Here is a 23,837-nt window from a genome sequence, read left to right on the forward strand (position 1 = left end):
CAGTTTGTTATTCCTGTTTGTACACTTGGAGTAACTTGAAAGTGGTCAGAAAATCCGAACTCAACTCAAATAATATTGTTTTTGTTCCTGTTCATACACTCGTAAATATCTGGCTCTTGATGTTTGAATTATGTTTCAAAAGCTCTAACTAGATCAAAGCACTGTGACGTCAAACAATTACTAAACTCCGCCCACTAGCAACGACTTCGCAACAGTTGCTTAGCAACCTTAACTAGGCAGAACTAGGAAAAAACGATGAAAACGCACACAAACACTCAGGAGCAGCACTTTATATATATAGATATATAACCATCATTTTTAAATGGTATATAAAGCATTTATAAATGTAAATACATAATATATTATTGGAAGTAAATAGTTACTTTATAATTAACAAACAATGAAATTATAATTAATAATTATTAATGAACTATTAACAGATAATAGTTGCACTCATGCTAACATTTTTACTTGGAAGCACTATCTCAGTTATGTCTCAGTGAGAAATATACATAGTTCTGTCTCTCACTGCTCACTGTTTGAGTTCTCAGATTCTCTTACAGTTGTCTCTTTTCTAGCGTCTCAGCAAAAAGAAAAATGAGACGAGTGGAAGCTCTCAAATGAGACTCAATATGACACATGATTTAATATTATACCTCAACCATATCTCAGTTTCTCATGCCAAATTTTGAGAAAATAAGTCATCAATTTAGGCAAATCATTTATGAGATATAATCGTTTATTTACATAATGTTCAGCTCACAAAATGTGTTGATTTTCCTACTATTCTTGATTAACGGTAACATGCTGTTTAAATTACAGTTTTGGTGATGTGTACTTTTAAATTTACGGTATAAAACTGTTAACAATTCAGCAAGAACACACCTTAATTTATACAGAAATAAGATGTTAAAAAATATGGTTAAAAAAAAATAAAAAAATAAAAAAGTATGGTCCGATATGGACAGTAAAACACGAGAAACCGAAAATAGTCGAGAAACGATACATAACTTTGATTTTTACTGTCATAATATGTGGGAAACACATTTTCGCAGCAATAATGTCAAATACCGTAATGTCAAATTTTGCAGATGTGTACTTTTGAGTACTTTTTGAGTTCAGCATTATTATCCTAAAACAATATTGTGTGCGCTCAGCTCTCAGCTGACTGGTGGGGGGAGAGGGAGGAGGGGGCGGCACCTGCCGAACCTGTGAGCCCAGCCAACCAAGAGACGCGCGCGCACACACAGGAGAAAGAGACACGCGCAACGTAACGGCACGAAATCTGCACGGCGATGCAGTTGTGTTGTTTTTTTCTGCTGTGGGGATAAATTTGTGAAGGAACAACGCGACTAAAGAACACGTAAGTAAATGATCGTCTCATGAATGTCTGCATGTTAAAGAATTTGTTCCTTGTTTCTTTAAGGTTTGTCTAGCGTTATGTTAAGTTTACATTAATACGTTACTAAATTTAACGCCGTCTTTTCTGCAGTTTTGTGTTGCCCTAGCTTAAAACGTGAATGTAGTTTTCTTAACTTGAGGTTGGGTGCAAGACATTTTGCAGATGTGGAGCTAACGGCTCATTTTTACCAGAGGCACAATGCTGTATCTCCTGACCCCTGAAATAAAGCATGCATTCTTATTCTCCCCTCTGTGCCCTGTTAATCTGCTCGGCAGGATTCTGTGTAAATTGGGGATATGTTTGATGTCGACTCCAGACGGGTTAAGGTGAGTCTCTCACCCTCCTGAGAGATCCCGATGAATCATGATAGCTGTTATGCATGATCCCCGACAATTGTTGTATGCATATCAGTAGAGTTAGAGGCTTCTGCATCCACTGATCAGCTGATACAAAAAATAAAAACGCTGGTCTCCCACAGATACAGATTTTCTAACAATCAATGAGTTACATGTACATCTCATGGGAATCTTGGCCCGGACTCTGACTATGAACACACATCCCTTTTCTGGGATGACCACCACGCAGCGCTTTCTTTTTGTTTGACTGAGAATCAGAAAAGACTTTTTGATGCAAACAATTCTTTTCCTCATGTGTCTTTTTCCAAACACGTGAAGGATAGATGGGAAGATTTGGGGTAGTTTGTAGAAAGATGTGTACATATTCAAGACTGGCAAAGGACTCTCCCCAGCTGCAGGTATATAAACAGTCATTACAGTCTTCTTTTCACGGCACACGCACTGTGCTGTGCCGTTGAATGACTCACTCTCACACAAGAAATATGTTATTTATCAGCAGAGAATGTTAAGCATGTACCTGCTCTGGAGGAAATGCCTGTATTCTGTGGGCAAAGCATAAATATGATGTAGGACTTATTCGGGGTTGTGAGCCAGTAATGATAACTGCAAAATCTGACTTTTGCCCATGCAAACAACAATATTCTTTAAACAAGAGGCTATTGATGGCATTCTCTAGTGTTCAATCACCTTTTGCAAACAGGCGTAATTGTTCCATGCTGATTCTCCGGTTCACACACCTTTGTTCCCTGTCAAAAAGATTAGGGATGAAGGCCAACCAGTTGAATGGCGATTTGGACAAGATCTACAAGCTGTGAATGCTGCAGTACAGCCACGTGCTCCCAATGTTCCAATCCTTTCACTATTTTATCACAAGTGCCTGCAGAGCTAGTAGTTTTTCTCAGTGGTTGATCTCTCAAATGCCTTTTTCAGTGTGCCAGTGCACCCTGATAGTCAGTTTTGGTTCGCACCATACACATTCACTCGTTTGAGTCAAGGTTATTGTGAGAGTCCTACTATTTACAATGCAGCTCTTAAGGACAGCTTAGAGCCTTTAGTCCTGACCCCCGGGACAGAATTGTTGCAGTATGTTGATGATTTGTGATTTGTAGCCCCACTAAAGAGCCAGTGTGAGGCTGATACAGTGACTCTGTTAAGGCATTTGGCTGATCATGGGACTAGGCCAGTTTGTCTAAACTTCAATTTGTACAGCAGGAAGTTGTTTTTCTGGGTCATGTGATCACAGCAGAGGGCAAATCCCTCTCACCCAAACATGTAGAAGCTATTCAAAAATTGCCCAAACCTCTGACACAAAAAACACTAATGTCCTTTTTGGGATGTGCTCTTATTGTCGACAGTTTATCCCTAACTATGCTGAGTTAGAGGCCCGTTGGGAGCCTAATTTATGGTAAAGGTCTGCATCTTCAGACCGTTTGACCTGGACTTATGATGCAACACAGGCATTCACTGATCTGAAGCTTTTATTGCAGTCAACTCCCACATTAGACCTCCCAGACCCACTCAGGCCTTGGATGAAAAGAATGGTTGTATGACATCAGTTCATTTGCAGGAACATGAAGGGCGGCTGAGACCAGTGGCCTATTTCTCTTCTAAGTTGACCCAGTGGCCGCTGGACTGCCTCGCTTCCCAGGGCAGTAGCGGCGCGAAGAAGGCTGTTTTAGCTTCTAGGGAAATGGTTGGATATTCTGATTTAACTCTTCTTGTTCCACATGCAGTCTCCATGATCCTGTTGGAACAGAAAACCTCATCTTTGAACAGCACGTTGGTTAAGAAACAACACTGTTTTGTTGGATATGCCTAACATTACTGTGAAAAGATGCACTGTTCTTAACCCTGCCACTCTTTTACCTTCTCCAGATGAGGGTGAAGCTCTATGATTGTTGTGCTATTCTTCAACAGGTTTGCACACCCAGACCCGATCTGCGAGAGACTCCTCTTACTAACCCTGATCTTGTCTTTTATGTTGATTGTGGAGGGGGGCGTGGTGCATCAGCTGCAGGAGAGAGGTGTGGGGAGGGCTCAGGAGAGCAGCGCTAGGTGAGAGTGATTAGCACCCAACTGTCTAATCACTCTCGCCCTCTTTTTCCAACACAGTAGCGTGCTGGACCAGAAGAGGAAGCAGGACGGACAAAGACACACGGCAGACGGCAGCGAGACGCCTGCGAACGGCCTATCTTACATGATGACAAAGTCTTAGCTTTGTTGGATGCTATTCTTTTGCCAAAACAGATTGCAGTTTGCAAGTGTCAAGCCCACACAGGTGACACAGACTCTGTATCTAAAGGCAATGCGCGAGCGGATGTGAGCCAAGCGTGCTGCTGATTTATCACTTCTCCTCCCCCAGCTGAGGCGTTCTGTTTCTCCATCCCACACTCTGTCTCCCTCTCTGCACTTCAGTCATTTGCCTCTCTCCTGAAGTAACCCAGTGGAGAGCATGGGGAGCTCAATACAAAGATAAGGTTTGGTTCGGTTGGTGGACGGCCCTGTTTACCTAAACACTTTTCCTCATTTTGCTAAATTGACAATGGTTAGACCATGTGTCAAAGGAGAGAGATGTTACAGGCAATAACACACACTGGTTAACAAAGGGTTTTGCAGTATATGCACAGAAATATTGTCAATCTTGTGTTATTTGTGCAACCTACAATGCCGAGAAGAGTAGGGGATAATTTTGTCTCAAAAAGATTTTAATGTGTACAATATGATGTGTATACATATGCATACATTTATAAATATCCAAATACAAAATACAAATATAAAAATGTGACATACAAATAAATAACGAATTTGTATAAATAAATGTGGATTTGCAAATATATTTTCGAGATTTGAAAATAAATGTCCTTGACTTTTGTGTGGAGTCAGCATTTGTGGATCCATTTTTTGCTTTTCTCGCAATGACGTAATTTGAGACATTCCTACCGCTCACCACGATTCACAATAAATGCCACCAGATTTGAATACAAATAGCGGTACACCCTTCACGAACATCCAGCAGATGGCAGTGTTGTGCAACGGTGCCAGTCCGTCATTTGTAGGCTATCCAGTCAGAGACTTTCTTACAAGAGTAAATGAAACTGCATGATCAACATGGAAGCGGCCAGTGGATTAACTGCATGGGTAATAGTGTTATTTATTGCGTGTGTGTGTTATAGTGGATTTCCCCCAACTTGACAGTATAGACCTTTTCACCGTTGACAACAAAAACAATGTACAACGTTCTATGGCCCTAACTTTATTTCCGGTACACTTCCGCACACAACAGCACAGCAACACGGGCTGGATTAACAATAGTGGATTTTTTGGCTGGGAACAAAATCTCGCACTTGTCTTAGTTTGCCACCAAAGGACAGACAACGATAAACTATTTAAAAAAACGTTCTTACCAGACCCTTTTAACACATTGTTTTTGTTGTCAACGTGAAAAGGTCTATACTGTCAAGTTGGGGGAAATCCACTATACACACACACGCAATAAATAAACACTACTTACCCATGCGTTAATCCACCGGCCGCTTCATGTTGATCATGCAGTTTCATTTACTCTTGTAAGAAGTCTCTGACGTGATAGCCTACAAATGACTGGCTGCACCCGTTCACAACACTGCCATCTGCTGGATGTTCGGTGAAGGGTGTACCGCTATTTGTATTCAAATCTGGTGGCATTTATTTGTGAATCGTGGTGAGCGGTAGGAATGTCTCAAAATTACGTCCTGCGAGAAAAGCAAAAATGGATCCACAAATGCTGACCACCACCACAAGTCAAGGACATTTTTTCAAATCTCGAAAATATATTTGCAAATCCACATTTATTTATACAATTCGTATTTATTTATTTTTGTATGTCACATTTTTATACTTGATTTTGTATTTGGATATTTATAAATGTATGCATATGTATACACATCATATTGTACACATTAAAATCTTTTTGAGACAAAATTATCCCCATAGAAGAGGTATTCCTGTCCCTGCAGCAGCACACCCACCACCAGACAAACCATTTGATCACTTAATGATGGATTTTATAGAAAACTAACCAGACAAGGGAGAAAGTATTGTCTAGTGATGGTAGTATGTGGTCTAAGTGGGTGGAAGCTTTTCCAGCCAAACATGCCAACAGCCATGCAGTCACCCAGGCTGTTAACAGAAATCATTCCCCGATGGGGAATTCCATCAAGAATCATAGTAGTGATAACGGCACACCTGTAAACGCTGCAGTGGAGGCAGGGGACAGTTCTTAGGCTTGATATGAAAAAACATTGTGTATATCATCCACAGAGTGGGGGAGCAGTGGAGAGAGAGAATGGTACGCTCAATGCAAAACTTGCTAAATGTGAAGAAACAGGTTTGTCCTGGACGGATGCACTCCCCATTGTTTTGTCTTACATGCGAATGAGACAGAGAAGTCGGGTGAAACTCAGTCCGTTTGAGATCCTATCTGGACGTCCTCCTAATGTTGGCATGGACCCCTATAGGGACAGACTGCCACCCACCTCTTTGTGTGATGATAACATGATGGAGTATTGTAAACTGCTCTCTGGTATGTTGTCTCAAGTTTCTCAACAGGTTAAAGCAGCCCTCCCTCAGCAGGCTACAGGTCCCCTACTAGTAAGCAAGTGAGAACCTAGCACGGGTAACCCCCCGATGCAATTAGGGTCTCAAACATGTAGGTCTTTATACCAGGAGAGAGAGTAGAGACCTGTATGATCCACTTCCCCTCCTGCACACACACCATCATAGAAGATTTTTTTTTTTAATACAAAACACACAGATCAGGCCATGGCAGGAGGGCATCAGTCATAAAAAGCCAAAGACTGAGGTTAATTAAGAGAGTTAGATTAAGAGAAAGGTTACATATCACTGGACAGAATAGACTACAACACCCGTCTGTCAACACTGTGATTGTTTCAGTAGCCTATGGCTTAAACGTGGGATAAAAAAAAAACAACCTGACTCTGATATTTAAAGAAACCTGTTCATTCAACCAGTAAAACTCAATATACTGTACTGTAAGTTGGCGGCAAGACTGCAGTGATGACGGATTGATTGTGAAATCTCACTTGAGAAATCTAATACCTTTACAGAAACATGTTTTTGTTTTGTTTTTTGTGGTAGGGAGAGACTCATAAGGCTGCATTAACATTATCACGTGTCTGTGTTATGCACATCTATGTGTTTTTCTTTGTCATGGTGTGCATTTCTGTAGGAAATGGTGAAAAACAAAAAATTCCCTTTCTCTTTCTATTGTGAGCAAAAAAATCTAAACTGAAGGTTCGCTCTCAATCGCAAACGTTGATAAGTACAGCTATTAATATTGTTCATATTAGAAATGAAATGAATTAAAGTGTTCAGTTGTATTTGCACTTGTTTATTTGGGTCTTAGACATTGACAGTTAAAGCAAATATCACTGTAGAAAATTTACACATTAGACACATTAGACAGGTGTTCATCATATATAGTTATAGACTGTTACTCACAGACTCACCAGATTTGTAATATGGTGCTGGTGCAGTGACCCTGAACCCGTCCATCCATGTTTTGGGTGGGGCTATCAGATAGCGTTTTCAATGACTAATGAAAAGGTTTAAAGTTCAGATTCATTGCATGAAATTAGTTAGTTAATTAGTTTTTATCTACAATTTCTGAAATCTATGTGCTGTGGTGGCGAAAATGAGGAGTCAAGAGACAATGTGATATTTATCTTGTTGAACAATACACCCAGAAAAGCAAGGACAGTGATGTGATGAACTAATTCAACATAATACCGAGTGACCAATCAATCACTACTAGCATGTAACACTTTCCATGCATTGACTTTATCATGTCTAAGTCTATAACTAAGTATTTGAACCCTTCTGGACTGGAATGGATCCCACTGGTGTTTGTATGTTTTTTCCATTGATCTGACCACCAATTTCACATTGGTTCAACACTGCTTGCAAAAATGGTTGAACCAATGTTTTTCAAACTCGCACAGTGATCTTTCACCTCTGTGCTGTCATGTGTGGGGTCTTTGACATCCATTGAGAGTAAAAGCAAATATTATTGTAGTTAAATTACACATTAGATTAGACAGGTGTTCATCTGATATAGTTATAAGACTGTTGCTCATAATATTAAGATTAGGCAGTAGAGAATATTATTCAATGTGCACAGGCATAAGAAAAGTAGGGTTATTTTGACAAAACCCATTTTCTTGTAAGTGACTTTTACTGGTACTGTCAAAGTAAATAACACCATAATGAGGCACAAGTTACAGTAGTGTTAAGCACGAGGGATTGAGACAGGTAAAGTGAAGCAAGTAGCAGAGATATAGATGCTGCTTTTTCAAATAAAACATTTCAGCTGTTTTTCTAATTCATCTTCAGATGATAAAGAATTTAAAAGCTGTATATATCCAGACAACTATGTAACTCCCGTTTCCTTTTGGAAATATTGCACAAAACAAGAGCAGCAAAAGAGAAAAGAAAGTCAGTTAAATTCCTATTGAATAATTAATGTTAAATATATCATCACTGAACCCATCCCACTACACTTTTAATCTGCAGCAGTTTGAAGTTCAGACATACTGGGCCATGGGATGGTCACTCCACGGAGGCAGGTTGGAGAGTTTCTCTTCAGTGGCTTTTTCGATAGGCCAACCCCAGGCCTTGAAGAATCCAGTCAGGTTCAACCCCACAGTCTTGGAGAAAGTCTCAGCATACAGGTTCATCTTTCCTTCATTGTTTTTTGGAAAGTTGCTCATCTGGTGGTAGGCAGCAAACACCTTCTTCAGACCATCCCAGCCAAACTTCTCCTGGAGCTGCATGGACGAGGACAGAGGAAGAGGAAAGAGTGAAAATGAAGCAATGATAGCTCTCCATTTTACATCCAATGTTTTTGTTGCCTGGTGTGTAATGAGAACCAAACATGTGTCATTCTGTCTTTTTTTGAATTTCTTCAACCTTTTCATTTCATTGCAGGTGTTAATTTACAGGAATTCTCTCACACCTGCAAATATGTCTCCAGAGCCAGCCACACTGACCAGCTGTTGATTTTCTTGCCTCCCTCAACATACTCCTTTATTCGACTGTTTCTATTTTCTACAGTCAAACATGGATGAGCCTGCAACGCACAAGGTGAAATGGTACAATTGTGAAACACGAGAATCCACGTGTAAAGTGAAAAAAAAATGTTTCTTAGCATAAAACAAGAAAAGAGAGGTTGTGTTCCGCAAATTCTCTGAACTTGTAAATTTAATTTACTCCACCTTTGCCCTGTTGATCCCGAGCACCTCTTCATGCACATACACTGACCACAGGTTGCATGTAGCCTCTGTGGTGTTGGGTGGCAACTCCCAGCAGCTTCTCTGCTGGTTGTGTCCCAGTTCATGGATGGGGCCCCAAATACCTTTGCTCCGAGCATTGGTAACGCCGACCAGCTCAGGTGCTGAGGCCTTGTATGCCATGACAGGATAACCTGCATGCATCCAACCTGGACGAAGAAATAGATGTTGAGAGTTTTGTATTTGTATTTGAGAAGGATCACATTATAATGCAAATGTCTCTATATTAGCATGTGTTGTCACAACACTCCGTGGTGCCCCCTGCCTTTCACCCAGCGTACGTTGGCACAGGCTCCATCCCTCAGGATTATCAAGGAGCAAATAAGTAACGGGAGCCATGGGCTTTAGGGCTTACCATGGGAAATCTGCACATCTGTGACAAAGCGTTCTTTCCGGGGAAATTTGTGTGGTTTAGCAGCCAGGTCAGCAACGGCCTTCATGATCTCATTCCAGTGCGCTGCCAACTCATCAGGACACTCCAGGTTACGAACATAATCGGATGGTACAGTCAGGATGATGTTGTCAAACTCCAACTCTGCCCATGGTGCAGGAGCTTTGCGGAGCAACGACCACTCAGCAGCTGTTGTCACACCTGGAAAGAACAAAGTTCGGAGATGTGTGTATTCAGAATTGAATTTAAATTTGTTTAATTATTAATTAAAACAGGTTTAATGGATGGGTTAGGGTTCAAAACAGAGAAAATACATTTAGTCTTTTCTATCAGGTTTAATGAATAGAAACTGCATACTCACCAGATTTGTAATATGGTGCTGGTACAGCCATCTGCACTGTGGCCTCCATCCCATTCACTTGTGTTTTGGGTGGGGCTATCAGATAGATGAGTCCTCCCCACAGGTTCCACACTTGCATCATCTCTGAGTCAACAGTGAATCGTTCATGAACACATGGTGCTCTCTTCAACTCTTGAGAACTGAGTCTGTCTGTTTGACAACCAATCTGGATCTGAGGAAGACATGGAACATGTGTTACAGATTATAAGTGTTGGGGCCTAATCTAGCTAATTATTTATATTTATTACAGTACCTTCCAATCCTTGTTGACAATCTCTGGTGGTATGGCCATGTAGGTCTTCATACCAGGAGAGAGGTAGAGACCTGTACTGATCCACTCGTCCCCTTCTAATACACACAAACACACACAGCAACAGCAATGTTTATGCTACAGTATTTTATGTATAAAATCTACAAGACATATTTTACCTTTCTCCTTTTTAACAGTGAGATCAATGAAAGTGCATGAATAATAAATATAATGTAATGAATCTAAATAGTTTGACCTGCTGTGTTCACATTAATCTTGATTCTGTGGTTGTAGACAACAGGCATCAAGGGATTATGCTTGATGAGGTAGGGCAGTAGGGCATCAGGATCCTTGGAAACCTTGTATACCTCTGTCGCCACATTGAGGAGCAGGTGGTCTTTGGGACTCTTCACAGGGCAGCTGTCACTCACCTTGGAAGAAAATGAATGTTAATGTTATGAAGGATGTTGATCAGTTTTCATGTTATTTTGTCTCCTCACCTGTGGCATGCCTGACTTCTTTACAATGTCGGTGAGAGTGGACACCACTTGTGCATAGTAGGAGGAGTCATGAGCATTCATGTGCAAGTAGTTGGCACAGTCCTGGCCCAGCTTTGTAAGACATTCCTCTTCATGCTTGCTGAGTTCCTTCCCCTGGTTTACATGGCCAGCGAAGCAATGTAGAAGGTGGCGGAAGTGGTAGGTGTCTTTGATGGCCTGGCTGGGAACAGGGGCCTTGTATAATCCTCCACCAATTGTTGCCCCCAACAGACTCAAGCCCATTTTGTTCAGGATCTTGTTTCCTGAAAGACATTTCAGCAAACCTAATTTCATTTACTGTGTTCTAGTGTTAAAATTATTATAGCAGAGCTGGCCGTTAACATACTGCAAGCTGGGCTGCTCTTGGTTTCTACTTTTGGTTTTCAAACAGTCACATAATTACACCAAAAAAAAAAATAAATAATACAATTTGATTCATTCATTCATTCAAGCTCAATGCAATCTGATATTTTACAGCAGTGTGATGCTCCCTGCTGGCCATTCCAAAAAATGCAGATTGAAGATACTTCACACATACAGATCTCACACACAGCTGTTGTTGTTGTTTATTCCCCCCAAGAATTTAGCTATTTTAATACCAGGGCCCGCCTTCCCACATGCAAGAGTGTGATTGGTTTAAAGAAATACAAACAAGCCAGTGTTTTGATAATAGGTTGAGGCTGACTAGTGTCCAGGCCAGTTTCCCCTCTGTCTCTACTCTAGACTGGTTAGACTCCCTCAGCTGTGCACTCCATAAAAACCTGTCTTTCATGTCTCTAACCACCTCCTCCAGTCCCAGTACCTACCTTGCATTCCAAAAGGTACAGCCCAGTGCAACACTATGAATGCCTTCCCAGAAAAAACTGTCCTGAAGTGTGCACCATTAACCCAATGTTCAAACACTTTTGCACTGTGGTTAGATGACATGTCATATGAACTACAAATTTTTGAGCATAACCCAACCTATATTCATCTAACTGTAGCTAACTGTTTGTAGTAATTCAGTCTGCTGGTTTCTTAGAAGCATATTTGCATTTTTCCTTCTATCATTCATATACTGTATTATATCTGAACCTGCATTCCCTATGTTTCATTTGTATGTACCTCTATGTAATAATTCTCTAGAACATCTGTTTTTCGTTCCTGAGCCTGATTTACATGTCTACCATGGTCTGTTTGTCTAAGCTGACTCCAAGCTTGCTCCCGGCTGATGTGTTATGTGTTTTTCAGCTCGGTGCAATAGCCATCCCAACTGAACAGACTAGTGAGGAGGGCTGGTTCAGGGGTGGGCACAGAGCTGGACTCTCTTATGACTGACAGAGAGAAAGACCCTGTACAAACTGCTGTCCATACTGGACAATGCCCGTCACCCTCTGCACAACACCTTTATCAAGCAGAGGAGTGTGTTCAGTGGCAGTCTGCTGTCTCAATCCTGTTCCACAAATAGACTTAAGAACTCTTTCGTCCCCCTGGCCATCATACTGTACAACGCACATCTTAGAAAGAAGCATTATGTCATATTATGATGGAATGAACCTGCCAGTATATAATCAAACTTGTGGTGTGTTATCGTACCTGAGAAATCTGTTAATGCGTTTTGCCCATGGTGTGTCTGTGCCCAGTACCAGGCGTGTCCACCAATCAGCAGGCCTCCTCCCTCTGCCACAAAGTCTTGGATTTCCTGTGCATGATCATCTCTGTATGCTGTACACACAAACACACTCAGGTCTTTCCTGAAGTTTGACTTCTCACAGTTTAACCCTGATTTGCTGAGGGTGTCGACTAGGTAGCCGGGCTCTACACCAACGACCCCCTGCCGGCCTTCATCCAACCAATGAATGGCATTGATCCAAAATGGAGCCAGTGTCTGTGATAAAGACAGTTATTGAAAGAAAGGCAGGAGTTTGTTAGTCACGCAAAAAGATTTGGCAGATCAGCGCACATCTCTTAAAGTAAAAATAAAATCACAAGTAATCACATTTTAGTAATTAACATTTTCTGCCTTTGTGAGTTAAATTGAACACAGGACAATTTGCTCATAGTGTTGGTATGAAACATATCATATGAGCAAACTCTCATTATGTGCTCAAGTAGACTCAAAAAGGCAGAAATTCTTAAACCAGTCTTTAATATAAAAACTACCTCTCGTCCTAGAAATCCTTCATGTGTAACCACAATGACCCGTCCCTGCCCATAGTAGGCTCCCGCCAGGAATGCTCGTCCATCGCCTGTGGTCCCAATGGGAAAGGCTAGCGGGCCGTGGACCAGAACTTCAGAAGCAATTGATCCACCTTGGAGGTCAAACTCTGACACACCCTTGAGTAAGAACTCTAGGTCATCCTCAAAATCCTTACCGATTCTGTATTTGAAATGGGGAAGAGGGAGAGAGAGATACAGTCTAGTTTGTATTTGAGGTTGTGATATGGAAGGTGCCTGGCCTGAATCAAACCACGCATAGTGCAGTTCACTACAGTTAACAATTACTACGTTTGCTATAGTAAACAATTTGTATCATTGTAAATATTTAAATGAGATGGCTTCAGCAAAGGAGTGATACTTTAATATAAATAATACTGACATAACAGGATGCCCAAATGTGTGCAGAGTTTTCAGATCAAAGCTTTTCTAAATGTGTAATAAAGAGAAGTACAGTATACACTCACACTGCAGACATCCAGGAGGATGGAATCTGTGGGAAGACAGGCAGGCACTCTGCCTCACCCCGATGATCAGAGATGTAGATCCCTGCCACAGCTGAAACTTTGTTTCCTTCAAACTGAAGCAGCGTGTTTTCTTTAGGGTGATCTGCAGCCCAACTCCACGCCTGACCCCCTATCAGCACTCCTCCTCCAGCTTTCATGAATGCCACCAGGTCCTTCACGTTCGCACCCACACTGTAGGCATCAGTCACATACACACCTACACCCAGGTTGTCACTGTAGGCCTCGACAACTTTGGCTTGGAAGACGGAGTTGCTGAGGTTATCAGCAACTCCCATAACATTTTTGTGGACCCCCACACACAGGTTGTCAGATCCATCTCCTTGCAGCCACATCAGAGCGTTCTCTATGAGAGCAGGAAAGGCAGTCAGGTAGCTCTCATGACCCAGGACCACAATCCTTCCAGAGCCGTACAGAGAGGCAGCCATCAGGACGTGGCCTTGACTGTTCATTGCTAAAGGAAATGCATGGTCTCCAGTCAGAACTAGGTCGCTGGGAACAGTACTGCCTTGGAGGTTCAGCTCGCTCAAGCCTTTCATCAAAGACATGTAGGCACTTTCATGGTGGTTTTGTGTGGGATAGGACATGGTGAAAACGTTGGATGCTCTGAAGATTGAAAGATGCGTCAAGTTAAATATAAGAAAGAGATTTAAATCGATAAACAAAAATAATCTGTCACCTGCTTTGACAAGGTTGATTTGGTGACAAACGTTTGTGTAGGAACAAAACCCTCAGCATGTTTTATAGAAGAAAATATATAGGATCAGTAAAAAATCAGGTAGTATTCCAAATGAGTTAGATCAATTTGCAATAACACATACTTTGATCTGCCTACATCACATAAACGATAGATATGTTTTGATGATCAATAGACTGGTTCAAATGATAAGGAACTTTTCTATATTGTATATTATATTATTGTAATCGGAATATCTTTCAGTTTCCACTGAAAAGGAGCACCGTGCGCTCGCAGGTAGGTATTTTTAATAAAACTCTAATTTTTTTCAGTTCACTGTGTTTTCCAGTAGTTCTTCTAGTTTTCTATTGCTACTTTTAAGTTTACTGTTCCTTTTTTTGGTTTGACTGGTTGTAAAGCATGTAGCAAAACATTATCACCCAATTCTGTGTTTCACCTTGTTAGTCAACTTCACTGAGTGACTCCAGCCTCTCCTTCTGCATCTCTACTATCTGTCACCTGACAAAAATATATTGATGCATGACATGAACAGTGGGACAATTTGGGGTGCAACAATCATTCATTTTGATGATTGGTTATAGAGGAAAAAACTTAGTTTCACAATTATCATGAATATAGATGTACAAAATCGCATTTGTAATCCGAGGTTTTGCATTTTTCTCTAAATCTTTCATTGTTGGTGTTTTTTTCAAACAGTTGCTGCCTTTTAACATAAAAATAATGCACGAAAATAAGTGTATCTCTTTGGCATTAAATATAAGCTTTTGCATTGTTGAGGCTCTACGGTTATAATAATAATAATAATAATAACAATAATAATAATAATAATAAAACATTTTATTTATCAGCACTTTCAATAAAACTCTTTACAAGATTATTGAGAGCTTTGTAATTGATAAGGGAGTGGGAGCCAGTGAAGGTGTTGCCGGATGGGTATAACGCATTTCTTTGAGTAACTTAGACTTGATGCACACACTTGGGCCTGGGAATTATCACACTTATGTCCACTTTTAGACATCCTGGCTGCGCCTAATTACCAAACACACACACACACACACACACACACACACACACGCTTGGTCCTAGTGCGTGACGTGTCTCTGTTTACTATAACGTAACATTGTTTTTGGACGGTAAAAACTGCATGGGACCAAATCGGTCCTTTGAAAAAGTGCAGTGGACATGTCCCCTGTGTCCACCCCCTGAAATCAAATCAACTTGTTTTTAATTCTGAGGCAAAGCTGTCTACATCCTACCTTATTTATTTATTTATATATTTATTTATTTATTTATTTATTTATTTAAGTATAAGAACAAGTATAACAAAAATACATAAATAATAAATGAAATAAATGCCAGCGCCAGTTGTTAACAAACAGTAAACGAAAAGTTATTACGTATGTTTTGAGTTTTAACCATCTCTAGTGCCAATAAAACAAACAAAACTACAGAGTTTCTCCATTCCACCAGCCTGCACGAGTAATAATTAACCCGGACATCCTGTTATGGAGAAACGGATTATGTTATTTATAATATTCATCATACATTTAAAGTTGAATTCAAAAGTCATAACAGGCTCATACCTGTAAGTACTCTCGTCCTGATCTTAGCTTCCTTCTTCGATTTCTGTCGGGCTGGCTGGGTGGATGAAGGGATATATATACTGTCTTACTTCACCTCACGGACTCACGTGAATGCACACGGCTCAGCAAATAAAAAAATAAAAAATAAAAAAAAACCTGCGCTATGTGGGACTGTGTTTGTTGTTGAAAGAGAGAGGTAATTAACGCCATGGGCGGAAACTTCAAATGAGACACGTTTCTAGACGGGAGTTTTTTTCTGAAGCATCACTGGTGCTCTCTGCAAAGCAGCTCCCAGCCGGTTTGTTTACACGCAGACACAAAGAAGCTGTGTTTAAAACAGCAGCAGCATGTCAGCTACAAGCCGGGATACGTGTTTAATGTGAGTGTTTCTGCTCACAAACACGCCGTCAGTAGTGAAGACGTGCAGCTCGCTCACATGTCGTGTTCGCTCGTCAGCCCGTCCGGACCTCGGATTTCACTGGAGAACGGACGGGCTGTGATTCTGGGCCGAGGTCCGGACACCGGGGTCGCAGACAAGAAATGCTCCAGACACCAGGGTGAGGAAAAAGTACGACGCAAATATAGCGAGGCTGCACGCGCGCGGGGCGGCTATTTACCGACGGATTTTGCACGAGACTCGTAGTTAAAAAAAAAAAAATCAGCTATTTGACTCGTGCGCGCACATTCTTCATAAGTTGTTATACATTATGTATTCGTGATAATATATTATGCATATGCCACAGTAGTGTGCATATTAAATTAAATAGTGTCAGAAAAGCATTGCTTAAAGATGACAGTGTGTAAGATTTAGTGGCACCTAGTGGCGAGATTTAAAATTGCAATCAGTCCCCTCCCATTGTAAGTGCGTAGGAGAAGCCAGCAACCACCCAAACAGCCTGTTGACGCTACTGAGGTCCCTTTAGAAATTGCATTTAATTAAATACCTTGCAGTGAATGTCACTGTAACCTGTTCTGCATTGTGTTGGTGTATTTGTTGACTTTAGCCAGCTGGTTCTGCATGTAAGTAAAACACTTTAATGCAAAGATTGCTGCTCCCTTTGCTTTTCCCCGTGCTACATAATAAGTATGATCCTCCATTTGTCGACCTTTAACTTACTAAAACTTCACAAACAAACCGTGAAACAGTTGGCTTTTAGCAACTAGCAAATGTTTCTTCTACGAGCTACACGCTACACAAGATGGCAGACTTCATGTAAGAGGACCCACTCCATGTCTAGATCATTTTAAAATAATAAAAAGATAACCGGTTATAATGTTATTATATATCACTGAAAACTATGTTATGTCTGTTATATTCCATTTCTGCTAATAGTTACATGCTGAACCTGAACCTTGTAAATGTAATTTAAACATTTATTTAAACTATGAAACGTGTTGTATATTAGTTGTCTTAATTGTTTCAGTTCTAAATGAATGTTAAAAACTGCAATGTGGGTGTGTCTGTGAGTGTATTTGGAAAAATCTATGTTTCTTTCAGTGAAGGTGGTGGCTTGCTACGCAGACCAGGATGCGGTTGTTACTCAGGTATGAAAACAAGCCCTTAAGCCAAATCCATTGTTGCAGTCTAAGTCAGTTAGTGCCTGTGAAACTCTCCACCAGAGAGAGTTAATATTTGGCCCCGCACAATCAAAACAGAAGTTATGTTACTGTGTCTGAAAACCTGTTGGGAATGAACCTCTCTTTTAATGCCTAGACACACCCTAGTTATCTAACTTTTGCTGCAGGCCAATGTCCACTCATGTACTGTTTTCTTCCACAGCTGGGTCCAAATCCCAGTTTCCTCGACAACGAGAAACTGGGCCGGGGTCAGTCTGGTAAACTCAGCCATGGAGGTACCCTCTACCTGGTAAACCAGAACCATCCATTTAAACTGCACTACTCTCTGAGCTCAAACGGAGCAGCCTCCGCAGCTGCAAGGAGAGGACTAAAGCCTGCAGACAAGATGAAGGGTGGAGGAAATGGGCAAGACAAAGAGGCACAGTCGAGTCCAAATCCCAAGCGCAGTATCAAGGATTTCTTTTCTACCTCTCCCATGAAGGTAATTTGGCTCTGTTTGATCATTGTTTTAAAATGTGAGGTTTTATTTTATGTTTTGTCTTTGCTCATACACGCATCTCTCTGTTTAGCCGTCTAAAAGACGACTGAGCCCACAGAGGGGCCACGCCGAGGTGAAGCGCCAAAGAAGAGACGAGGAGGCCTCAGATAGACAGATGAAGGAAGAGGAAGAGGAGGAGAGACTAGCAGAGGAGAAGCTCAGGCAGCTGCAGCGGTTGGCAGAGAAGTCCACGACAGAGCGGAAGAACAGCACCCAGCCTTCATCATCTTCATCACCGCCGTCGTCTTCAAAGGGCTGTCTAAAGAGCAGCTGGCAGCAGATTGGCAACCTGATGCTTTACACTGCTGCTGGAGTCAAAGGGAGTGACAAGGTGGGACCTGGTTCACCCGCTTTATTCATTTATTTCATAGTCTGACGTCAGAGAATTACACAGTATTGTTGCAGCGTGATTTTTTTAAAATGAAATTGTCTGTTTTAAATTGATTTAATTTAGGTCTCACTATAAAACATATTTGGGTTTTTGGACTGCTGGGTGGAGAAAACAACAGATAATTAAAAACATTTAAATCCAAAATGATCAGGATAATAATCAGGTAATTAATTAATTGCAGCTTTAACTTGAGTTTGTGTTTGATGGAGCATCATCTGCCAGTCACAGAACGTGAGAAGCTCTAACATTGTTTAGAGAAACTTTATTTGCAGGACAAATAAAGTTTCTCTAAACAATGTTAGATTGTTTTCCACTTTTGTTGTGTTTTGTTCTAACTAATACAGAAGTGTATTATCAGCAGGGGCGCAGATAGTGGGTGTGTCAGGTGTGTCATGACACACCCACTTTTGAATGACCGTAGATCCGTCCCACCCACTTTTATGTAGCTTAACGTTTTGTTTTTTTTTGTTTTTTTTTTAAAACTTTGTCTTCTTCAAATCTTCTGATTCAAGCATCACGAGGAAACCAAAATATGAATTAACATAATATTTGGTTTACTGAGGTGTGTGCTGATGTGCATGCGTTGTGTGTAACAACGCGTACGCATCAAGCAAGTGACTCGTTTGGACTGTGCAGCAAAGAGTGTGGAGTCGTCGTCGACTTTGGTTGCCACGGTTACCAACTGATCACTTGGACAGCTAGCTGCACGTTCAGCACGGCATGGCATGATGAGAAGGACAACAAAAAAGCAAAAGACTATTGCGTCATTGCGTCCCCCCCAGTTTCTCAAACCTATCTGCGCGCCTGATTATCAGGCTTCACTAATGGTTCCCACAGGTTCTGGTAATCCTTGAAAGTTCTTTTTGATATATATTGTTTACTTTTAATAGGTTATGTCCCATCATCCATGTATCTCTCCTGCAGTTGCATCATTTGTTGTAACTGTAGCCGTGTCTCAAACTATGCCATGTTAGGTGCTTGAATTTGAGGGTATTGGGCCTGGAAAGTCCTAGAAAATTGTTGAATAATGTCACCCTAAACGAAATCTGGGAAACAAAGTTCAAGTATTTCAAATTCTGATCACTCCTGAGGTGTGATCCCTAATTTGGGAGGTGGAAGTTTCACACACGGGTTATTAAGGTGATGAGTGCAGTGCATGTAAGTGTCTCAATGTGTTCTTTTCCAGATTGCTGGCTTTGACATAGATGGTTGCATCATCACCACCAAATCTGGCAAAGTCTTTCCCACCGCACCAGATGACTGGAAGTATGTCTACACTCCCGAACCTTCCCTTTTTAAATCGATTGATCGAATCAAAGCTCAAAAATGTCATGAATGCTTGTCCTCTATCTATTTTCCATTAAGCTTTTCCAGCAGCTTGTATATATTATATTTCATATTTCATATCACCAGGATTCTGTATCCTGAGATTCAGCCAAGACTGGCCAGCTTGCTCAAAAAAGGATACAAGGTGGGAAAGAGCAAAATGTAACATTATCTAATGATATCTAGTGAAGTATTGAATTTTATGTGTTTATCACCTGTTTATCACCGGATTTCTTGGCATACCCTCACTATCTTCCTGCAGGTGGTGTTCTTCACCAACCAGATGGGGATCGCTAGAGGCAAACTGAGACCAGAAGTCTTTAAGTCTAAAGTGGAGGACATCCTCGCCACTCTGCAGCTCTCTGTGCAGGTCGGTCATGCTGTACGTTGACTTTCATCTCTCTCCTAAGTATTGTACATTAGCCAAGCTGATATTTGTATCTCCTCTTCATCTGTGTCTTAGGTGTTTGTATCAACCGGTCCTGGGATCTACAGAAAACCAGTGCTGGGAATGTGGAATCACTTGTGTGAGAAGGTAACTAGACACACACCCTATATTATTTAGGAACCACACCTCTTGGTATTTGCACTGATGTAGATAGATTAGTCAAAGGAGCGATGTGTCATCAATGTGTCATTCCTCACAGCATTATTCACTGATGTCAGCGTACGTTGACAATAAACTGTCTGTTGTAGTTTTAACTGTAGTTGTCTCTGTGTTTGTGTTCCCTGCTCAGGCAAATGATGGCGTGGCTGTTGACCAGACACAGAGTTTTTATGTAGGAGGTAAATGAGGTTGGGTATGAAGCGGCGTGGTCATAGTAATAAATCTCCCATATTTACAGCTGGCTGTGTGTTGTCAGTTGCATCTTTTATCTTTCATTATGTAAAGCTTGTGTTTAAATAGATTTGCCCCTAAGCTTTTCTGCAAACACATCAAGAGACTGTATAGCTTCGAGCCACCAGATCCTGTTTAATTCAGCAACAAAGCTGTATTTGTGTCTAGTTTTTAAGCATGTGCTCTATTTTATATTGCCGTTTACATTTTTTGACCTCACTGTTTTAATCTCTTATTTAAAAAAAAAAAACATGAAGAACCATAAATAAATATAAAAAAATAAAAATGATCTGGTATCACAAAGATGCAAATAGACACACACATTTACATTTTGGAAACCAAATTTTCAATCAATCACCAAAACCTTACTCCTTAATAAACCCAATATAAACCTAACGGGATGCTCCAGAACCCAAGACCAGAAATAATATAGAATATAGCCCTTAAAAGTGCAGAAATCACTTTTACAATAGGAAGTGTTTTAAAAAAAAACATTTGATGCCCAGAAAACCAGAAGTACAAGAGCGCATACGCACAGACACAAAAGTTTCTGACTTTACCTCTGTGTACAGATGCTGCGGGTAGGCCTGAGAACTGGGCTCCAGGGAAGAAGAAGAAGGATTTCTCCTGCAGTGACCGACTGGTAAAACTAGATTTTTAATCTGATTCATTCGTTTAACACTCCTCTTCCTCCTCCTCCCCTGGCTGCCTTGACTTGGGGTGTGTGTGTGTGTGTGTGTGTGTGTGTGTGTGTGTGTGTGTGTGTTAGTGTGTGTGTGTTAGTGTGTGTGTGTTAGTGTGTGTGTGTGTGTGTTCATGCAAGCTAGGCACTATTAAACTATTGTTTAATTGTTATCTTAAATGCCATTTATAGATCAAGTGTAATTATTTCTTGATAATATCCTAATGAGGAAACTGTGGGAACTTTTTGTTTTTGTAGTTTGCTCTGAACATTGGATTGCAGTTCCACACCCCAGAGGAGTACTTCCTGGGCTGGAAGAGCGCCCCCTACAGCCTGCCTAATTTTGACCCAGTGAGTGCAATGAACATACAGGCTTTGCTGTTTTTTTTCTGTATTTGTATTAATGTTTCTATTCATACAAACTTTTAGAGGAAGATTGACAACAGAGCATCACTTTACGACCCGCCGTCTGCCTCTCTCACCTCCGACAAGACAGAAGTCATTGTTGCCGTGGGTTTCCCTGCATGTAAGAAAAGCAGACGATGTATCACGTATTTCTGATCTCCCCTTTCGACCACGCGATTCTGATCTTGTTCCTTCTTCCCTTTCTCCACAGCGGGTAAATCCACCTTCTTTCACACCCACGTCATTCCAAAGGGCTATGCATATGTCAACAGGGTGAGTGGATTTTCCATGGATAGGGCAAAGTTTAAAAAAAAACATCCCAACTTTCTTGGAATCACAGACGTTTGTAACTGTGTTAAAGATTTTATTATTCTAATAATGATGATGAAGATAATTATCATTCTTCTTATTATAGTTTCCTGACTCACAGTGACCGACCTTTTGTGTTTTGTTTTTGTGTCAGGACACGCTCGGCTCATGGCAGAGCTGTGTATCGGCATGTGAGCGCGCTCTGAAAGAGGGCCGCAGCGTCGCCGTGGACAACACCAACCCAGACCAGGAGTCTCGCAAACGGTAAAGCACAACTGCATCAGTACATGCTGTGAGGATGCCCTGCTGTTATTGTGTTTTAGTATGCACATATACTCAGGATCCATCTTAACTTTATGCAAACAAGCTTCAGCAGACAGACATGCATAAGAGTAAAAAGACAGATGTATTTACAGGCAGGGTGGAGATTGTTAGCTCTGGGATTGTCGCACTTAGGTAAGAATGTAAACCAAACTATTTTCAGACTAAACACCCGACTGAATGATTGACGCTCACGTCAAAGTATTAGCTCGGTGTAATAGACTGCCTAAATGGCTGATGGGATACAGCAGCAGGATACAATGCTGTATGCTATGAGTGGAAAAACAGATATCCAAAGAGTTTCTGCTGCAATGTGCAGACGACAGCTTGGCAAAATGAATCGACCAATCCGTTCTGCTTGTATCTACAATAAAACGAAGTGGTAGTTGATATAACTATATGTCTGAATTGAAAAAGCTTTGAAAAAAAAATTGTAGTGTAGAGAAATGACATTATGTTTAAATTCTATAGTTAAAACAAATAGCTGAAGCATTTCCATCGGTTTGTGAACACATTAACGTGTTTTACAACAAATTGAGCATGATGATAACTTGATGTTTTTCATTACTTAATCTAATTTTAACACACAACACTTGTGTGTCCCTTTCCAGCTCAAGTCATCAATATTTTAGTAATTCCCTTCATACCAATTTAACCCGGTTCAAACACAGCAGTATACTGCCTAGAGGCCACTGTGTTACCTTCTTTGCCACCGTTTTCTAAAGGATTCATGCTAAATACTTGTGTGTGTGCATTTATTTTCTTCTGTTTGTGTTTTCCAGCTATGTGGATGTGGCCAAGGCCATGGGAGTGCCCTGTCGCTGTTTCCACTTCTCAGCGTCTCTGGAACAAGCTAAACACAACAACAGGGTATGACTCAACCCACTGTCATTCTTTCCAGTTTTCTTATTATTATTATTTTTTATTCACCCTCGCTTGTGTTTTTTATCTAATGCATTATTGTTGTTCACAGTACCGTGAGATGGCACCATCAGACAAAAAACACATGAAGGTCAATGATATGATTTTCCACAGCTACAAGTAAGAAGGAAATAACCTTTCTTCTCACAGTCTTACTGGCTATAAACACATTTGTTTATTGTGCCAAAAAGGCTCAAACATTACTTAATAACTTTAACTTAATAACTGGTAATGGCCACTCTAATATCTCTCTCTCTCTCTCTCTCTCTCTCTCTCTCTCTGTCTGTCTGTCTGTCTGTCTGTCTGTCTGTCTGTCTGTCTGTCTGTCTGTCTGTCTGTCTGTCTCTGTCTCTGTCTCTGTCTGGACAGGAAACACTTTGTGGCTCCTGCTCTCTCTGAGGGATTCTCCGAAATCCTCCAGATCCACTTTGTACCAAAATTCAAAGACAGCGAATCAGAAAGCCTCTTCCGGCAGTTTTCAGAGGGCTGATTAAGACAGCTGGCTTTACTAACACTTGTTGACTTTCTGACACTGAAAAAATGCACAGCTCAGCCAGTGAAGCAGCTGAGTGGTGAAATCTAAGCAACACAAGTTTGAGGGGCTGTCTGCTGTCTGTGCAAGTGTTTGTTTGTTGTTTGTATTCGCTTACACACAGACTGTAACGACAGAGACCGATGATGATAACTAGACTTGCAGCAGTGAATCAGGTCCTTCCACTCAAGCAGTGATTAATCGAACAAATCAGTGTGTCCATAAATATGCAGACACATACTGTATTTCTGTTATGTTTGTCTAAGGAACTAAATATATGTGCGCTACATATGGTGAGTTTGGAAAGAATAC

At 40.9% G+C, this 23,837-nt stretch overlaps 2 protein-coding genes across 5 annotated transcripts; one reads left to right on the forward strand and one right to left on the reverse strand.

The window, feature by feature from the left end:
- Window positions 1–7,131: 7,131 nt before the first annotated feature.
- On the reverse strand, window positions 7,132–15,897 carry LOC109137865 (TRPM8 channel-associated factor homolog). Its single transcript, XM_019256258.2, has 12 exons — window positions 15,685–15,897; window positions 13,348–14,010; window positions 12,827–13,043; window positions 12,260–12,551; window positions 10,646–10,947; window positions 10,402–10,576; window positions 10,149–10,243; window positions 9,857–10,067; window positions 9,460–9,696; window positions 9,030–9,253; window positions 8,771–8,884; window positions 7,132–8,582 (listed from the first exon to the last, which is right to left on the reverse strand). Exons 2-12 carry the CDS (start codon window positions 13,989–13,991, stop codon window positions 8,340–8,342), a joined length of 2,754 nt encoding a protein of 917 aa, XP_019111803.2. The 5' UTR covers window positions 13,992–14,010; window positions 15,685–15,897; the 3' UTR covers window positions 7,132–8,339.
- Window positions 15,898–15,954: 57 nt separating this feature from the next.
- On the forward strand, window positions 15,955–23,836 carry pnkp (polynucleotide kinase 3'-phosphatase). Of its 4 annotated transcripts, none has more exons than XM_019256261.2 (17): window positions 15,955–16,241; window positions 17,183–17,229; window positions 17,465–17,743; window positions 17,832–18,131; window positions 19,378–19,457; window positions 19,605–19,662; window positions 19,780–19,887; window positions 19,981–20,052; window positions 20,255–20,303; window positions 20,928–20,998; window positions 21,296–21,388; window positions 21,467–21,563; window positions 21,654–21,715; window positions 21,906–22,015; window positions 22,855–22,942; window positions 23,046–23,113; window positions 23,363–23,836. In XM_019256261.2, the coding sequence occupies exons 1-17, from the start codon at window positions 16,121–16,123 to the stop codon at window positions 23,481–23,483; spliced, it is 1,824 nt and encodes a 607-aa protein (XP_019111806.1). In that variant the 5' UTR covers window positions 15,955–16,120; the 3' UTR covers window positions 23,484–23,836. The 4 variants fall into 4 exon arrangements, with proteins under 4 accessions (XP_019111806.1, XP_019111808.1, XP_027136283.1 ...); XM_019256263.2 differs by having other exon boundaries at window positions 16,115–16,252; XM_027280482.1 differs by lacking the exon at window positions 15,955–16,241 and adding an exon at window positions 16,585–16,704.
- Window position 23,837: the final 1 nt, after the last annotated feature.

This window comes from Larimichthys crocea, chromosome VII, assembly GCF_000972845.2.
Source record: "Larimichthys crocea isolate SSNF chromosome VII, L_crocea_2.0, whole genome shotgun sequence".
NCBI lineage: Eukaryota > Metazoa > Chordata > Actinopteri > Sciaenidae > Larimichthys > Larimichthys crocea.

Excerpts from the sequence above, each read along its gene's own strand:
- LOC109137865 (XM_019256258.2), bottom strand. The coding sequence starts at position 13,991 with ATGTCCTATCCCACACAAAACCACCATGAAAGTGCCTACATGTCTTTG. Across the intron at positions 10,068-10,148 it reads TTGTCAACAAGGATTGGAAG|ATCCAGATTGGTTGTCAAAC; the intron begins GTACTGTAATAA and ends TGTCTTCCTCAG. Across the intron at positions 9,254-9,459 it reads AGATGTGCAGATTTCCCATG|GTTGGATGCATGCAGGTTAT; the intron begins GTAAGCCCTAAA and ends TTCTTCGTCCAG.
- pnkp (XM_019256261.2), top strand. The coding sequence starts at position 16,121 with ATGTCGTGTTCGCTCGTCAGCCCGTCCGGACCTCGGATTTCACTGGAG. Across the intron at positions 21,564-21,653 it reads TGCCGTGGGTTTCCCTGCAT|CGGGTAAATCCACCTTCTTT; the intron begins GTAAGAAAAGCA and ends CTTTCTCCACAG. Across the intron at positions 21,716-21,905 it reads GCTATGCATATGTCAACAGG|GACACGCTCGGCTCATGGCA; the intron begins GTGAGTGGATTT and ends TTTTTGTGTCAG.